At 46.5% G+C, this 17,604-nt stretch overlaps 1 protein-coding gene across 1 annotated transcript in view; it reads right to left on the bottom strand.

Moving 5' to 3' along the window:
* Positions 1–9,788: 9,788 nt before the first annotated feature.
* Pxdn (peroxidasin) overlaps positions 9,789–17,604 on the bottom strand; it is a 74,283-nt gene continuing 66,467 nt past the window's right edge. Inside the window, exons 20-23 of the mRNA XM_051144450.1 lie at positions 14,608–14,728; positions 14,219–14,348; positions 11,986–12,099; positions 9,789–11,168 (exon numbers count right to left, since the gene is read on the bottom strand). Of these exons, the coding sequence (XP_051000407.1) occupies positions 11,049–11,168; positions 11,986–12,099; positions 14,219–14,348; positions 14,608–14,728 (485 nt within the window). The 3' untranslated portion in view covers positions 9,789–11,048. The remainder of the gene's footprint in view (positions 11,169–11,985; positions 12,100–14,218; positions 14,349–14,607; positions 14,729–17,604) is intronic.

Below are 17,604 nucleotides of genomic sequence, written 5' to 3'. Positions count from 1 at the left end.
CAAAGCAACTCTTCTCTGCTTAATGGCCCAGCTCAATCTCAGCTGAATCTCTTTCAAGGAGAGAAGAGCTCATCACATTCTCCCCCAGCCCTCAGGAGGAATTACCAACACACCTGCTCAGCTCCCATCCTTACACGTGCCTCTTATTTCTCTTCCACTGGATGAGATACCAATCCTTGCCAAACGCCCATGTGCCCTTTAAGGCAATGCACACTGAGTAACTGTTGGGTTCAGTGCTCTGTAAGTAGCAATTAGACCATGAAAACAGCTAGTGTTTGGCAGCCTTTGTTTTCTTTTTTCTTTTCTTTCTTTCTTTCCTTTTAAAAAAATGTTCTAGTAACGATGACAGGTGGAGAGTGCTAAAATCCCCTGCTTTATGATAAGGTCTACGTTATATTCTCCATTGTCCGTTCTTATGCTACATGGTGAAAATTGTACTCAGTTAACTGTGATGACTTCCTGACACACTTTATATCATCATGGGATGCCTCTCCTGTCCCTGGCATTATTATTCTGCTAAATCTATTTTATCTGGCACTAAAACAGACAGCCCAGCTCTCTCTATTCAGTATATACCATATATCTTTATTCATCCATTTACTTTCTACACGTGTGGATTTTTAAAGTGTGGCTGTGTGAGACAGAATACAGTTGAAGGCTCTCCCTCTTCTATTCACCTGGTCTCCTTTCAATTGGTGAATTTAGATCATTAACATATAGTGTCACCACCAACTTAGTTGGGTTTGAAAAGACCATCATATTGTTTTTGTTTTTGTCCCTCTCTTCCCAAGGTCTCTTGTGACCAAGGGCACTTTCTGTGAACACACATACTGCTCCCTCCTAGCTCAGAAAAACTGAAACTGAGACCGAGACCCTCATACCCAGGCAGGTTGAACACTCATTACCCAACAGCTCATCATTTAACTATTATTAGCCTTTCACTACAAGACATGCATTAGCATTTTCTATACATGGTGGAGGTATTTTTCAGTTGCTACTCTAACGCTTACAATAGAATATGCAACCTTTCCTGGTCTGCTTTGAACCAACAGGGTTCGATTCTGTCCACACAAAGATTCTGTCCAGTGCCACTGGACACTGCGGGTGTGGATTTACATTGCATTCTCAACACAAATAGAGGTCCCTGGGAGGAGAAAAGCAGTGTTTGATACTTGCCCAAGTATTTGTCGATTCTACTTTGATTTCTACAACCATGAAGGTCCGAGTCACCACCAGAACTCTCTTCTTGTCCTCATGATTGTGGTGTGCTCACTCTTCTGATGACAAAGTCGCTATGCTTTCCTTTCACTCTGTCATCATCCCTGGTGGGCAGTTTTTGCTGAGTAGAGAATTCTTGGTTGTGTTCTTTTCTCTTATCACTTTAAAATGTGCTGTGTTCTGGAGGAGTTCTAGGGAAATGCCTAATCATTTTAATATCCACTGTTTTTCTCCAGCTTGTTTTCAGAACTAGTTTAAAGGATGACTTAAGAGCATGGAGTATTTTGATTATCACAGGACTGTCACATTTTATATTTCCAACCTCACCCTCCCTATCCTGTGAGAGTCAAACACTCCCAGCTTCCACACCATCTCCACCTCACAGCTGAGGACAAAGAAACCCAAGGAGACCGGGGCTGTTTGGAGCTCTGGCTTAAAAACTGCCTAGAGTAAATAAAAATCACATGTTATGCTGTGAGAAAGGAGAGTGATGAAGAGCAGCGTGACTCATCCCAATAGCAAGCTGAGCAAGACCTACACAGGGGAGCAGACGGTGAACCTCCAGCAGATCTCCGGAAATGGCAGAGTTTAGATTAAAGAAAGCTGGCTTTAAAAAGCAATTGTGGCGGGAAACAGCTCAACGAAACTGGCCTATGGACAGCAATCTAAGTTCTGTGACCAAGAGAAGCTTCTGTGAATACAGACGGCTCCTTTCCGCACACAAAGTCTGAACTTGAGACTGAGACCCTCAGACCCAAGCAGCTTGCATACTTGTCACCCAACAACTCATTTCAATGCAAATTGCCCAAGGAAATTTTGGCTACGTATCTCAAATGATTGTTTTAAAAGAAGCATTTGTCTTCCGTATATTTTTCTTTCTTTTTAGACTATAATTACACAATTTCTCCCTTCTTTTTCCTCCCTCAAAACCCTCCCATATACCCCTCCTTAGTGCTCTCTTTCAAACTCATGGCCTCTTTATCATTAATGATTGTTACATGCATATATGACTATATTTTGGTGTGCTCTTCCTTGGGGAAGACGACTTTCCAACTCTAAGCATTCCTTAGTTGCTTATGTTTTTCTTTTGTTTAAGGTTGAAGCCTCTTGCTCTTTCATTCATTCAGTATATTTTTTAAAATGTCAGTTTTTATGCCCAACTTAGAGCACAAGGCACAGATCTTTGAAAATGAGATTATTGGCCTCAGACAATTTTAATAAAAGAGACATTTTCTGAAACTTAGATAGTATAAAAATATTTTAAATTACTCTTGAGGGAACTGTAAACAAAATGAAGCAAAAGCCTAGTATGCCCCAATTACGGGTGACATTGGTGGAATGGAATTTGAACTTTGACACAAAGTGCCAAGGACTTCAGCCAAGGATTTTACCATGCCTTTCAGCTGTAATTAGTGTTGCCCTGCTGAGGACTGAGAAAAAGAAACAGGGAAGGAGGGAGGGAGGGAGAGAAGGAAGGAAGGAGGGAAGAAGTGGAAGAGAGATAGATAAATTTTAGGGATCAACTAGACATGGAAAATCCTACTATAGACTCTCCTTGTCTCCTGGGAGTGGGGAGATGGGGCCTTTAAAAAGCACACGCTTTAACTTCCTAAGAAACTGCTCTGTCTTCCATAAAGGCTGTTGGCTCTGCATTCCCTCCAGCGTGGATAAGGTTCTCACTCCTCTACAACACTCTTTGGCATCTAGTTTTCCTTCTGGCCATCAACTCCATTTCCCTTCCTGCTAGCTAACATGGCTATCCATCTGTTGATAGGGTTATTGCCTGCCTGCCTTCCAACCCCCACATGGGCTATAGATCTGAACAGAGAATCCTCAGAAGACAGCTAATCAACATTTCGAAATGTAAATAAGTACTCTGAGCCTCCCTCTCACCCTATTCAAGATAGTTGTCATCAGGAAATCAAGTGACAGCACATGCTGGCGAGGACGTGTGGAAAGAATCTCCACTGAGGTGGGAGTGCAAACAGACGCAGCAGCTACAGAATCCAGCATGGAGATGAAAGAGAAAAGCTACACCCCACCACCTAACTAGAAATGGAACTACGCACGACCTACCTTTCTTAAGTCCGCTTTGAAAAAGTGTCTGTTAAAATAGTTTGCCTGTTTTAGACTGGGTTGCCTATTTCCGGTTAAGTTTTAAGAGTTCTTGTTCTAGTTGAAGTCTCTGAATGTGATTTGCAGACATGCTGTAGCTTGTCTTTTTGTTTTCTTATGTGCTTTAAAAGCAATTTTATCTTTCTTTTGACATGGTCTCTCTATATAGCCTGTACCAACAAAAGGCAGCAGGGAGACAGATGGAAGGTATCTGCATACCTTTAGGAGGCAGTGCACACCAAAACGAACCCTAGACTTATGCATTTTATAGTAGTAATGGGAAGACATATTCTTGAAGTTGGGTAATTAACAGGAAGAATGTGGGGGTAACACAAGGAGGGGTTTCCAAGGTAGCCTGGATGAGTCCTCTCAGGCATCAACACAGTGAAGGCAGGAATAGCCACAGCAGCAACTGCTCCCAAGCATACGCACAGCCTGAAGACCGCACCTCTGAAATGTGCGTGTACCACCCAGACCCACGTCATGATGCTGTGATTTTCCAGTAAATAAACATGAGGCAGCCTGGTGGACTTGCAATGGCTGACCCACCACAGGGTCCTTACAGCAGCTGGCAGGGGCTGCTCACCTACTGCAGTGGCTTAGCTGTCCAGCTCCTTCCTGCATCCATCCCCATTTGTGCTCCACTTGCCCACACAGTGCTTCTCTCTATCCTCCTCCTGGGCTTCACCAGACACTCTCATGTTACCTGCTCTTCTTGCCACAGAGCTCCTGACCCCCCCCGCCCCCCGCCCGGTCTGTGGCAAGGGAGGTGAAAGGAGGCCCTCTGACTGTGCAATGGTAGAGGGACTGGCTCTCACTGTGGGCAGCATCACTTTACTTCCATGCTGCAAGCCTTCTGAGGTGTCTGCCAGGGACCCAGAGCAGTTTCCCAGTTAAGAAAACCTCACCCTGCCAATTTGTTGCCTCCCTTAAGCCTTGGGTGCCTTAGGCATATATAGCACCATGGGGCTGTTCAAGAAGCCTTGGTGCTCCCTGGGATAAAGAGACACTTCCCGCATGCCTGCCACAACCCTTCCTGCTGCCTTTCACTAGTAGGAAGTTCTCTGGCTCCCAAGGTAAGCTCCTGAAGGCTACCGCCCCTTGCCTCACAGCCCCATGGTGCTGAGAAGGTAAATCAGTCCAGTTTATATTATGTCCAAACCCAGACTGGCCTACATCTAGCCTATATCCAGTCTGTGTGTTTCATCTCTACCTAGTGTATGCCCAGTGTGTCTCTATGAAGCAATTGATAGCTAGTCTGTATTCTGTCTCTAAACTGTTTTTAGCCTGTTTAGTGTGTGTCTGGTAGTCTTTACTGGGACATGTCTAATCTCTGAATCTCTGCCTATTTTAGATATATCCAGTCTCATCTGGAGTCTAGAATGGACCTTTGGCTATGAGCCAGGTTCTGTCTGCTAAGTGAGCAACTGAAGGCTGCCTAGGTGGCCAGCCATTCCTAACATAAAACACACTTTGCAGTCCACTTCAATGGACACCATTCTGCTTCCTGCTCATGCTGACAGTTCAAGTCCAGGGGGAGCAGGCGCACAGACCCAGGCTTTGGTTCCCTCGACACAAGAGCAAGGACACTTTTATCTAGAGTCCACAGGATGGAGAATTCACAGATTTCCTCTAAAGGGCCAGATATCCAATTAATACTACAGACAACACCATTTGACCCCAACTTCAGAATCTCAAGAGCACTCAGGCCAAGATCTACCCCTGTTGGCGGGCCAGGCCCTGGTCAGCATACAGAGTATCACAAGGCTGTTCCAGAAGCCATCTCACAGTAAACATACCCACACTCCTTTCCTTCCCACTAGTTTTATCTTGCTTAATTAAAAAGGAATCTTACAAGTTAGATAATTATAGATGAAGAAGTGGAGGCTCCAGTGAATTTCATAGTGTGAGCTCCTGATGGCAATTAACAGAGATGGAACTTGGCCAAACCTCAAGTCTTTAGACATGTTTGCGAGGAAGAAAAAAAGGCCTCTGCTAAGATCAGCCCACAAGTGAGGGCACTGAGCTTTGGAGGTACAGCTACTGCAGTCAGCAGAGTCTTAAACAAGCTAAGGATCAAGGGAAAAGATAAGACAATGTATGTTTGTCTTTAAGAAGTCTGTGGTCTTTTATTTGACCACGACCCCTTGATGGGAGGTCTGGTGGCACTCAGAGATAGGATAGCAGGCTACCAAGAAGAGACTTGATACCCTATGAGCATATACAGGGGGAGGAGGTCTCCCTCACAGACATAGGGGAGGGGAGTAAGAGGAAAATGGGAGGGAGGGAGGAATGGGAGGATACAAGGGATGGCATAACAATTGAGATGTAATATGAATAAATTAATAAAATATGTTTAAAAAGTTCTATAATTTTAAGACTGCCATGTCTCATAACCACTCAGATTTCCCTATATTAATATAGAAATAATAAATATATACACTCAATAAAAACTACCTAGTATCAACTAAAAAAAAAAAAAAAAGAAGAAGTCTGTGGTCTGCCTGCACAAAGTGCTGTGTGGGGAAGGTAAGCCATGACTCATGGTAAGTAATGAGGTCAGCCAAGGGAGGCGTTCCAGGAGGAGTCATCACCATGGCCTGAGGAGGTGAAATGCAAGGGTACTTCAGATGACCAAAACGGCAGACATAACACAGGCACCAAAGTAGGAAAGCATTCTTTGTGGGGAGGGGGCTGTGGAAAGTGTCACCCAGGAAGGACGGGTTACAGGGGAAAGAGGCCTGAGCAAGTGAAAATGGCCTGGATTCAGGGTGTAGCTGCTTAGAAACAGTGCTGGCCCCTGTGGGACATGGGCTATCAGCCACTGGCCTGACCGCAAGATGTTCTGGGTAAGATAAGTTTCTTGTCTGACATCAAGGGAAGCAGGGAGCACCATTATTTCTCAAGATCACAGATTTGTCTTTTCACACCTCTGCATGCCTGGCAAGATCTATCCAGATCCACGGTTTGAATAGGCTACACGAAGAACCAGTCTTTCTGAAATATGATGTGCTATTTCTCTAAATCTGATGAAATGGAGGGTTGTTTTCAGGCCCAGTGAGGCAGGCCTGAGCCTCACGTCGGGTACTGCTGACTTAACAGGCGAGCTCGGCTGCCAAGGCAGAGTAGGAGGAGGCATAGCTAGACCTTTGACCAGCACTGGCACCCCGTGGAAGCCTACTGATCAGACTGTACAGTACCCTCGGAGACCACAGGCACCACATCCTGTTCCCTTCTTCCCTGGGGAGCTCTGAGTCACAGTTACGAGGAACGATGACCAGCAGCTTCATCTGAGATGACTCCTGATGTGGTCATTTTTGAGGAACACAAACATGGTGTTTTCCAAAGCCTCCTCTGAAGCAGCTGTAGGCCTCTCGGGTCCAATGCGTGCACCGGCCTGGTTTGGTTTAGCAAGCACAGGCAATAAAGCACCAGATGGAGATGGAGTAGAGGACATGGCACAATGAAGTCAGAGGTTCTTGTTTTGTTTTGTTTGTCTGGCTTTTAACTGTGGGTTATAAGAGTAAAGAGATTTGGCTTTAGGTAAAATATGCTGAAAAATAAAATTTGCCATAGTATTTCTGTTCAATATTAGAAAGAGTAACAAAATATGAAAATGACAGAGTTTCTGTCCCTTACCCTCTCCAGACCTCTACAACAGAAAAGTCGCATCAATTTATAGTTAGTATCTAAACAGTCACTACGTGGGATGAAGATGCTTGAAACCCACATCTCCCTTCAGCAGCACAGCTGCACCTGCCACACGGCTTTCTGCAGTCCCAGGGGATCACAGGGAGCTTTCAGAACCAAGGGGGGAAAGAGAGGCATCTCCAAGGTCTTTATCAACTCAGAGAGACTTATCGGATGTGGTGGGGAAGACAGTAGGGAAGGAGCTGGGGTTTTCAGCCTCGGCTTCCTTCTTCTGGAGTCACGCTTGTCTGAGTAAGGAAAGCCAGATAGAGACAGAGTTGCTTTTATCACGTTCCCCAAACATAAAACCAGCCATGACAGGGCTCTGCAAATGCTTGGAACTCACTCCTGCTGCCCACCGCGGAAGCCTCTGGTCTGGGATTAGAGAGGTAAAATGTTTTTAAAAAATAATAACAAATACATATATGTGTATGTAGGGGGGGTAGGAGGGAGGGCGGTCGGAGGACAACTTGTGGGAGTCAGTTCTCTCCTTCTCCCATGTAGTTCCAAAGGATCAATGATCAAGCTCAGGCTTGGAGACAGACACCTTTATCCCCTGAGTCATCTCGCTAGACTTGAAGAATATTCACCATGTGAATATAGATGATGGGATGGTTTTTAGCCAAAAGACAAAAACCACACCACATCTGAAAAGGTAAAAGTGCAATCATTGTTCAGGGCCCTTGTCAGTCGGCATGGGTGTTAGAGGAAAACCTGGGAACGTCTGGCCAACCCACCACACAGGACCTGGTCTTACTTTGTGCACAGACCCTGCTGACAATGGGCCAAGCTTCCCTTCTGAGGTCCATCTGCCTCATTTGCAGTTCATTACAGTATTGGCAAAAAGATTAAGCAGAACGGAGGTCTAGCTATGCTATACCTATCATTCTAGAAAAACAAAGAGCATCTGGAATTTTCATGGGATTCTTAGTGGCTGCAAAAGTTAGTTGTAAGCTCATGACCTCATGTGAACGGAGTTTGTCAGGGATGTGGTTGAGGTGTGGGAAAGCCGTCTCCCCAGGGTGGTGCAGCCGACAAGCCCACACATCCTCTCCCACAGCCAGGCACAGTCGTGGAAGTGCTCGAGTTTCTCGTTTGATTTCCGAAATGATCTACCAACTTTAAAAGCTCGAAGCGCATGCCATAAGCAGGTCCCCCAGCACCCGTATAAGAAGCTAGGAGCACTGGTATGTGCCTGTAATACCAGCTCTGCTGAGCTAGAGACGAGGATCCCTGGGGCTCCTCAGACAGCCTAGCTTATATAGTGAACTCCACGTTCCCTGAGAGATCCTGTCTCAACAATTAAGGTGGACCATGATCAAGGAAGGCTGCTTACTTTGACCTCTGGTCTACGTGTACACACACACACACACACACACCCCAATTAAGTTGGACAGTGATCAAGGAAGGCAGCTTACTTTAACCTCTGGTCTACACACACACACACACACGCACCACAGGTCTCTTTAGCATTGCATCTTCTTTTGCACAATAGTTGCATGAGCACCATGATCTTCTCCAGACTCCGTAAAAACGTCAATTTTCTGCTTTCCCCAGAGCAGCAACCCCTCCAGAACCTGTCACCTGGGTCACCTGCTGAGGCTGAAGTCCACACACAAGCACAAACACATGGGAATGCTCAGCCCTGATGGCATCATGAGACAGGCATGATCTGTATTCCTGTTCTGGGGAGAACACCCACCACCCTCTCCCCTCAGAGAGCCGAAATCACTATCCATTTCCTGAAAATGGAATATACTTGTCCACAAAGAAGTTCAGAAGGCTTGTGCCGGGGGCTGAGCCCCCTGAGAAAGAAGAGGCCCTCTTACCTAGCCTTCACCCTTTCTTTTCTTTTTCTTCCTCACAGTGGCTCACAGCGTAGCTCTGGATTTTTGCATAGGACTGAGTCCCTTTCTCTGACTTCCACATCATTCAGTGAACAAGTTATTGTTTATGTCGAAGTAGAAAGAACAGAGTCTTCACTTGACAACATGGCCCTTTTATTTAAACTGAAAGGCGTCATTACAAAGTGCGAACACCTCTTTGGTAATGTACTGAATACAAGGAACATAAAATGGCATTTGGCTGTTGGCAACAGTCATTAAAGTAAATAAATATGTACACTACTTTGTATTACAGAAGCCCAGTGCAGTGGCTAGTCAGAAGGGGCATCTGGGCACTCCCCACTGCCTGAGCAATGAGGCTATAACATCTAAAGGGAGATCTGCAGACATCTTGATTTGAAATATAGAAATTAATGTAAGTCACAGCCAGCTTCCCTCACAGGATCAGAGAACAAAAACCCTTGACACCTGTCTAAGCACCATGTGTACTTGTGCACCCCCAGGGCTCATGGGAAATGCCAGCTACCCGGACAGGCTCTTCTGCTATTTCTATGCCTGAGCAATTATGCAGCTGTCAGATTTCCGATGCAAGATTACATCTCATACTTCACAGAAGTCTTTTCTGAAATCTCATCACTAAGTTCAATTTGACATTTCACAAATGCCTGCTGCTGCTGCAGGACCACCAGAATATCGTTAGCAACACGAGGGCAGGACAAGGTGACCCATGTTTACGCATGCAATGTGGTGAATCCACTGTGTACATGCCCATGCTGGGATGTTCTTTCTTCTCAGCAGCCTTACTTACACATGTGACTTTGTGTCTACCCCTAGGAAGATAGTCATAATCATACCAGCTCAGGAATCACACATAGGCTGCCCCACAATGGCCTACCTGCCCAACATAAGCCAGATGCTGCAAAGAGCTGACCATTTCCCTGCCTGACCATGGTTCCCCTATAAAGATATTAGCTCGCCTTTCTCCAACTGGCACTGACTCATCTGTGTCCTTGAGGTCTTCCTCCCCATCCCTTGGGCAGATGACCCTCTTGATATACCTACAATGGCTGGCATACAGTGCTGGGCACATCAGTGTATATAGGGTAAGACTTGCTTGTTCAAGGAAGAGTCCTCAGAACCTTGTGAGAATAGAATGAAATATTTTGGTCAATTAAAAACAAGAGTTTATGAGGTATAATAGTTGCTTTTCACTGAATTAAAAAAAATCTTTTGCATAGTGGAAATAATTTTTCTAACATCTAAAAATGGGAAAATTTTTATAAAACTTCATGCAATAAAAAATATGAGGTACAGACATTATTTTTCCTTTAAAGCATTCACACAATATGATTTCCTGACATTCAGGCTCTGCCTGCCTGTCTCTTATTGAAAGGACCTGGAGAGCGAATGACCCTCCCTACACTATGGTCAGGAACCAAGGCAGGTGGTGGCTGCAGACCATCCTACCAACGCAAGGGGCTGTTCAGTCACTGGACATGGTATGGGACCAAAGGCTTTCACATTCAGGCTACAGCAAGGCAGTATTTACACACGTTCTAAGTGGAAACAAGATTATTTCTAATGTGGTTTCATAATGTGACAGCTGTGTATAGAAGGGGGGATGTGGCCTCAGGATGCAGGATGCATGGTTATTGTGATCAGATGCTGACGAGCCCTGGAGGTGGAGGTGAAGATGGCAGACACGAAGGAGTGGTGGGAGGAAGCCACCCTCCCTGTCCCCTAGTCTCCCTGTGGGGATTGTGGCCCAGGATGTTATTTTACAGGATCCTGCTCCGTTTGCCAGGTGCTTCTGCTTAAATGAAGCCTGTCAAAGGACTCCTGCCTCATTTAAACAGAAGTGGCTTCTTCAGGCAGAAGCAATTTAGAAACCCAAGTCTTAACTGTGTGATTGAATAGTAGCACCAATTTTTTCCATTAAAAAAATACTTAAATAAAAACCTGAGAAGTCTTACATGAAGTGAGGACCATAGCCTGCACCCACTCCTGCCTGCTCAATTTCCTTCTACAAACACAGGGTCGGAAGCTGCTTCTGCAGTGGCACAGGGAGGGTCCTGAAATGTCTGGGATCCCAGCTTGTGCTGTGGTCTGAAGCTCCCCACGCTGTCATCTAAGCTCACAAGGATTCCGTGGACCAGATTCGAGGAGCGCAGCCCAAGAACACTAAGGCTTTTCCTCTGCAGTGTTCCTTGAGCAGACGGGACAGCATACGCCATCGACTTTCACAGGCTCTGGGCAGGTTGCAGGCTGGCAAGCTTCCACAAAGCAGGTGACCTGGCCATTCTGAAAGGGTGAGGGGAGATACATTCTTGTCATTCTTGGATCCTCTACTAGGTATGATGCACACACCCCTTCATAGAGCACCACACCCCCTGGCTCTTGCCCCCATCCCCCACAATAAGTGTGCACCACCCTCCGTGCTTGGCTCACCTCTCTGGGCATTGTGACTGAAGACAATACTTAGACTGTTTCAGCTATAAATACATGACCTGGAGGATCCCACTGCCCACTCTCTTGTCCTTTCCCCATTCCCCAGGATCAAAGGACTGAGGTATCCCATACCCTCTGAATCCTGCCAGGAAGCAGAATGAGACCAGAGCGGAGTGGTCTTCTTCTCTGCAAATAATCCTCCTAGCTTAGTCTTCCCTAGCCAGGCAACCCAGGGACACTTGGGAGTATTCAGGAAAAGGGATAATCCCTGTCCCCTGCTAGACAAAAGGTGATCTGAGATGGCCCTCATGCCTGCTCATAACCAAGGCTTATCACTACTGGCCTACCTGTCACCTCTTCCCAAAGGTGAACCATGTCCCTTAGTACTCGCTGTAAATAATACCCCAGGCCAGACCTGGACAGAGACAACGGGGACAAGGGGGAGGAAGGGCCCTGAGCTGTTGTGTTTTCAGGTTCCCAGGCATGTGTCTGTTCCCTGTACATCATCAAAAGCTGTGGTGGTTCACACAAATGTCCCCACTTGCCCTCTCCAGCTTATTAGGGGAAACCAGGGCTGAGGATCAGGGCCAGCAGGGCCACACTCCAAAACCCGGACCACCTGCTCATCTGGGTGTGACGGGTATGAATGTAGACCCAACCCCATACTCACTTTGCACTCACAAACTGTGCACGCATCTTTTTTCCACTTGGTGTTGTTGCCGTGGGATTCGCCACTGTCATCCACACAGTCTGTGGTACTGAGCCGGGACTCCAGGCTGGTTATCTGCAGCAAGGCACACGGCAGGCCAAGTTGATAGAATAAACTTCAACAACCATGCTCAGCTGAGGAGAAGCTGCCCACATTACAACAAGTGATGGGATCCACAGTATTTTAAATCAGGCTACTTCCCATGTGGAGTGTAACACCAACCCCTATCCTACCTACTGACTACAGTGTAGTTTCCCCCACCCCAGCACACACTAAAGCAGAGCACACAGCCTCTCGCAACCCTATTGTCTTTGTATGAGGATGACTATACAGCCTAAATTCCAACTAGAATTTAGTTAGCCAAAGAGCTATTCACAGTAAAATATGCTTCAGCATTTGCAAACAAGGCAATGTAAACTTTTCCGTAGGAATAACTCACCAGCATAACTGATATCTAGTTATTAACTCACCCTCAGCATCTCTCCTTGAGGATCGACCAGGAAGCGGAGAGTAACCTAGGCTTCAACATCTGGCTCTGAGTTAACTCAAGACCCAGATGGCTAAGGACAAAGGCAGCTGCGATCTGGATGGCTATCAACACTGATGAGCCACAGGCAGCAGCACAGACAGGTCATGTAAGGGTAACAGGGAAGCACCAAAACTGCCTGTGCTGTCTGTGCAAAGGTTGTTCTGCATCATCAGATCTGCTTGCATCTTGAGCCAAGCAGTCCTGTCCCTGACTACAGGTAGAAGGTAAATAATGCTACTATGGTCACTAACTAAGTCCATGTTGTCTACCTGGACCAACACTGGGTCCAAAGGATATCTGCTCCCAACAGTATGCAGAGGCTTCCTTGGGTTGGTTGGTCTGGCCTTCTCCACCGGAACAGGAATCCCCAGCACCACCCACTCTGGCACTTTAGAGCAAACCAAGTTAAGTGCTGGAATGCACAGAGATGGAGCCCTGTGCCTTCAGGGCAAGAACTGAGTAGGAGCAGATGCCACAGGGATGGCTTTTGTATCCAGAAAGGGATTTGTGTTACGTGGGTCTCCCCTAATCCTATTACCTGAGTAGCCTTGGGATAGGGAAAGAGCCAGACACCAAATTCCTATAAACCAGACACCAACGTCAGTCTACCTCCAAGCACATGCTCCACATCACCCAGGACAACACTTCTCTGACACATAATCCAAGTACACACCCTCAATGCTCTTTATTGTTGCCTGAGACAGCCTGTGTCTAGCCTGAGATCTTAGCCTCCACTCTCTTTACAAACAAGGCCTTTAGTGATTGAACACAGAGCCTGGGGAGAACAGAGCAGAACAAAGGTCCTTAGACAGAAAGAGAGGAATGTATCTATAGACCCACAGCCAGGGCTTAGTGTGTAGCCCTGGTGCCCTGTAACACAGCCTTGGTCAGTCTACCATCGCTGACGAGGCTTCAGGAACAGTTACTTCCAAACTGTCCCTGGAGAAAAGCCTGACCGACAGGAATCCTGATGTGTCATCTCCACACCTCTTCATCTGACTGCCTGAGTTTTCTGGGATTTTGTGTCCATTCCAGCTGTGTCCCTTCAGCCATAGGCCTTGGCAGGGTACTGCCCACTGCCCAGTGTCCCAGTTGTGGTGGTTTGAAGGAGATGTCCCCTAATAGTCTTGGGCATTTGGGCAATTGTTTCCCAATTGTTTGGGGGGGGGGCGGTTAGAAGGTGTGGCCTTGCTGGAAGACGGTCGCCAGTGGAGGCAGATTTTGAAATTTCAAAGCCTTCCCCCATTGCTAGTTTCCTTTCTCTGCTCCATATTTTCCGTTCAAGATGTGAACTCTCAGCTTCCTCCTCCTGCTGCCATGCCTTTACCCACAGCCAGGGACTCTTAACTTTCTCAAACTGCAAGCCCAAAGAAACTCTTCTATAAGCTGTCTTGGCTATAGTGATTAATCACAGGGGGAAAAAAATAAAAGGACCTAACACCCTAGTTCACAGGGAAACATGAAGACAAAACTCCTATGGAGCCCAGCTAGACGCAAGCTAGAGAAAAGCAAGCTACATAAATGGCCATGCCCTGGCAGGTGAGGGCAAGGCAACACCGTCACAATTACCCAGAAATGCAAGGCCTCTGGGAACCCAGGGGGCAGAAGGTGTGCTGAGGAAAGGGCCAAAGAGGTGAAGATGGCGATGGCCCAGGCGTCCCTTACCTGTTTTCTGAGGTCTGTGATGATTTTTTGCATTTCCAGAACAAACTTCTTGAAATCATTAGTTGCCAGCCCTTCCAAGTGTTCATGGGTGGCCGATGTGGCGTTGCTAAGATGTTTGCTATGTTTCACACTGAGGAGTAAGGAAAAGATTCAAAGTATCAATGAGCAAGTCTAAGCTAACATTTGTAAGTGCATCCCTTCTGTAGAGTACCCAGTGCAGCATAGCACAGCACTGTCAGGCAGGACAAGGGCCTCATCTGCTCTGTGCTCTGGGACATTTCTGCCTTAGCCAACCTAGGCAACAACTGAGGTCAAAGCAACAGCAAGACCCCAGCCTGTGCCAGAGACCCACTATAGGCAGGACACCTCCCAGACCTCACCAACGTCACCTCAGAGCCTTCCGCCGCCGTGCTCTCTTTGTGGGCTTATCCTCCTTGTAGCTGAACTCTAGAGACCGTCTTCCCCGGAAATGATAGGAGAAGGCATTGAACTGTCCCCTGGTCCTACAGTCTGGCGAAAAACCAAAATGGAGTAATCAGTTACAGATGATGCTAATTTAGGGTAAATTTACATCTTGTCAAATAGTAGCTGTTTCTATGACATATCATCTCCCCTCCCTGCACTGTTAGGATGTATCTTATGCCAGGCAGTGCCTACAAGAACTCATGGAGCTAACAGTGGGTCTGTAAGTCTTTTATGGCTCCAGGTCCAGTATTTAAACCTGCTAAAAGCTGTAAGCAAGTCCCCTTGAGAACAAACTTCCCTGCACTGAGGCACCCCAGGTGACCCCAGACTCTCCTGCAGCCCACACATGGACACTTGAGCACTCTACCTTCATGATCTAAGTCTGCTCATGTCTAAGTCCTTCTGCCCTTGTCCCTCACCCCACCCAGACCTCATGATCAGCTCAAACCAACCAGCAACAAGTCCAGATAATTTCCACTTGCTTGCCCTGGTTGAGACCTGATCCCAAGCTTCAGATGTGGGGAGAAGCCCTTTTCTCTCTCAGCTAATCACACCTATGTTATCCATTAAAGCCATCCATGTTTATGCCTCCTTTTCCCCCTAAGAATGGCCTTGGCCCAGAAGAAAGCAAAGGCTGTCTTTTCTAAACTCTAGAGTCCTGTGACCACATTGAAGCAGAAATCGTGGCAAAGTCGTAAAAAGCTGAGGCCCTGTGGCTGCCTGCCTCTGCGGATGAGAGCATCTAGGACCTGCTGTCTGTGGCTAGGAATGAGAGGAAGGGTTCTAACTGAGTCAAGGCCTCACTTCTGACCACATAACAATCCCTACGTGGCACACAATTTGTTAACCCTGTCATTATCTGACCCGAGCTAAACTGGGAGGGTTCAATCTGCCCTGTCCACCAATCACAGTGGACAATGTGGCTTCTCAGATGGCTCTAACAGCCTCTTCCTCCAAGCTTTCCTGAATACTGAAGCCAGGCCAGGCCAGCCTGAATATTCTGGAAGATGACACAGATGGTCTCCATAATAAAGCCTTGCCCCAGATTATAGGACAACCGCAACAAGGCAGGGGTGTGTCCCATGTAAACGGGTGTGGCCAGGGGCCTTGACCCAAAAGCTACATATACATGGCTTCTGGGAATCCAGGGCCACGGATGCTCCCTCAGGCACAAAGTACACCCAGGCTGCACTGCTCTGCCTGGCCTGTGTCAGCTGCATGCAATCTGGTTCTAGTGCAACCCCACACCCAATGCTGCTGCTGTTGGGGAAGTGGCTGTGTTCACACAGCAGATGTACTAAACCATGAGAACACGGGGAGAGTTCTGTGTATGCAGGGGAGCTGAGCTCTAACCCTGAACCACACCTAGAACATCTGTCTAGCCAAGGAATGGTCCACTCCTCCACCCAAGGGCCTTGCACAGCAGGGGGAAGAGCTTGGTGCAAAGGAAGAGAATATTCAGATTCGAACTGAAGTTGCGTGCTTGCAACCCTACTCACGGTCAACAAAATGTCTAGCCAAATATTTTAAGCAAGTAACTTGAATCACTGTCACTAGTCACAGGACAAACTTTTACCCTGGGCCTCCTACTATGGTGCACAAAACACTGCAAACAAAACACAGCCCTGTACGCCACCATCCATGCCTCAGTGTCGCACTTAGCCTTCAGAAAAAGGTCAGACAGATGCACATGGAGAGAAATCTACAAAACAGAGCCAGATGATGACAGACTAAGTGAGGAGCTTGGTGGAACCTCTCATGAACAAGCATCACTGGGAAAATAGTAAAGTTCAAACAAGATCCAAAAAAAAAAAAAATAGGTAACAATTTTATTTATGTCAAACTTTCCAATTTTCATTATATTTAAGTTATTTAGGAGCATGGTAGCAGGAAATCTGCAACTTCCTTGGCCTGCTTAGAAAAAAGTTTGTGTTTCATTTATTTATAGACAATACATACTTGTGGATACAGAAAACATGTGTAAATAAAAGCATAAATAGAGAGGAATTAATACAGTTGGCGAATCTGGGTGAATTATTTGAATTCTCTGTGGTATTTCAATAGTTACTGCAAGATTTCAAATTGTGTCTGCCTGCGAATATTGGTATGCACCTGCCTATGAGTGCCTCTGTGTATACATATGTGGGGGTGTGTACATGTGTGTATGTATGCATGTGTATGTATGTATTGCAGCTCCCAGAAAGAGGCTGCAATTCCCACATTTAGTTAAAAGAAATGGACACTGTGCCACCCCAGAAGCAGCTGCTTTAGGTTCTGAGGTACATGGTATTGCTCTTGGGGCTGTGGCCCAGGTGCAGCTCCAGGAAGTGATCCCCTCAGGAGCCTCCTTCAAGGCTGAGTTAGAACAGGGTCTGGGGAGATGGCCCAGTAAGTAGAGCACTTGCTGAGCAAGCAGAGGGGGTGGAGTTTGAATCCCTAGAGCAAGTGGCTAGTCAGACAAGTGGAACTGTCAAGCTTTGGATTAACTGAAAGACCCCGAGAAGTAAATAAGGCAGAAGGGGATCAAAGAGACACTAGGTGTCAACCTCTGGCCTCTCTATGCCAACTGTGCCATACACATGTGCACCTACACACGTGCAAAAACACACAGTACACAAGTGCACCATACATCCACACATCTACACCCACACCCACCTACACCCACATCCACTGTCCCCCTCAAAATTAACAGCCACCAATATTTTTTTTTCCTACAGGAGTTCACTTTTTTGTTGTTTTCTATTATATTTTAGAAATGAGTTTAGGCTAAAACAGAAATCAGTCAATTTAGAATCTTGAAGTTCTTTGTGGATAAGACCAAGCTTCCTATTTTAAGAGGCACAGTATCTGGCAGAAGCTGTGTCAGCAAAAGCCTTGGGTGCTGAGCCTGTGCAGCAGCTGAGATGAGGAATGGAATAGGG

This window comes from Acomys russatus, chromosome 1 (genome assembly GCF_903995435.1).
Source record: "Acomys russatus chromosome 1, mAcoRus1.1, whole genome shotgun sequence".
NCBI lineage: Eukaryota > Metazoa > Chordata > Mammalia > Rodentia > Muridae > Acomys > Acomys russatus.
Note: the sequence above shows the minus strand (reverse complement) of the source record. Positions and strands in the feature narration are given on the sequence as shown.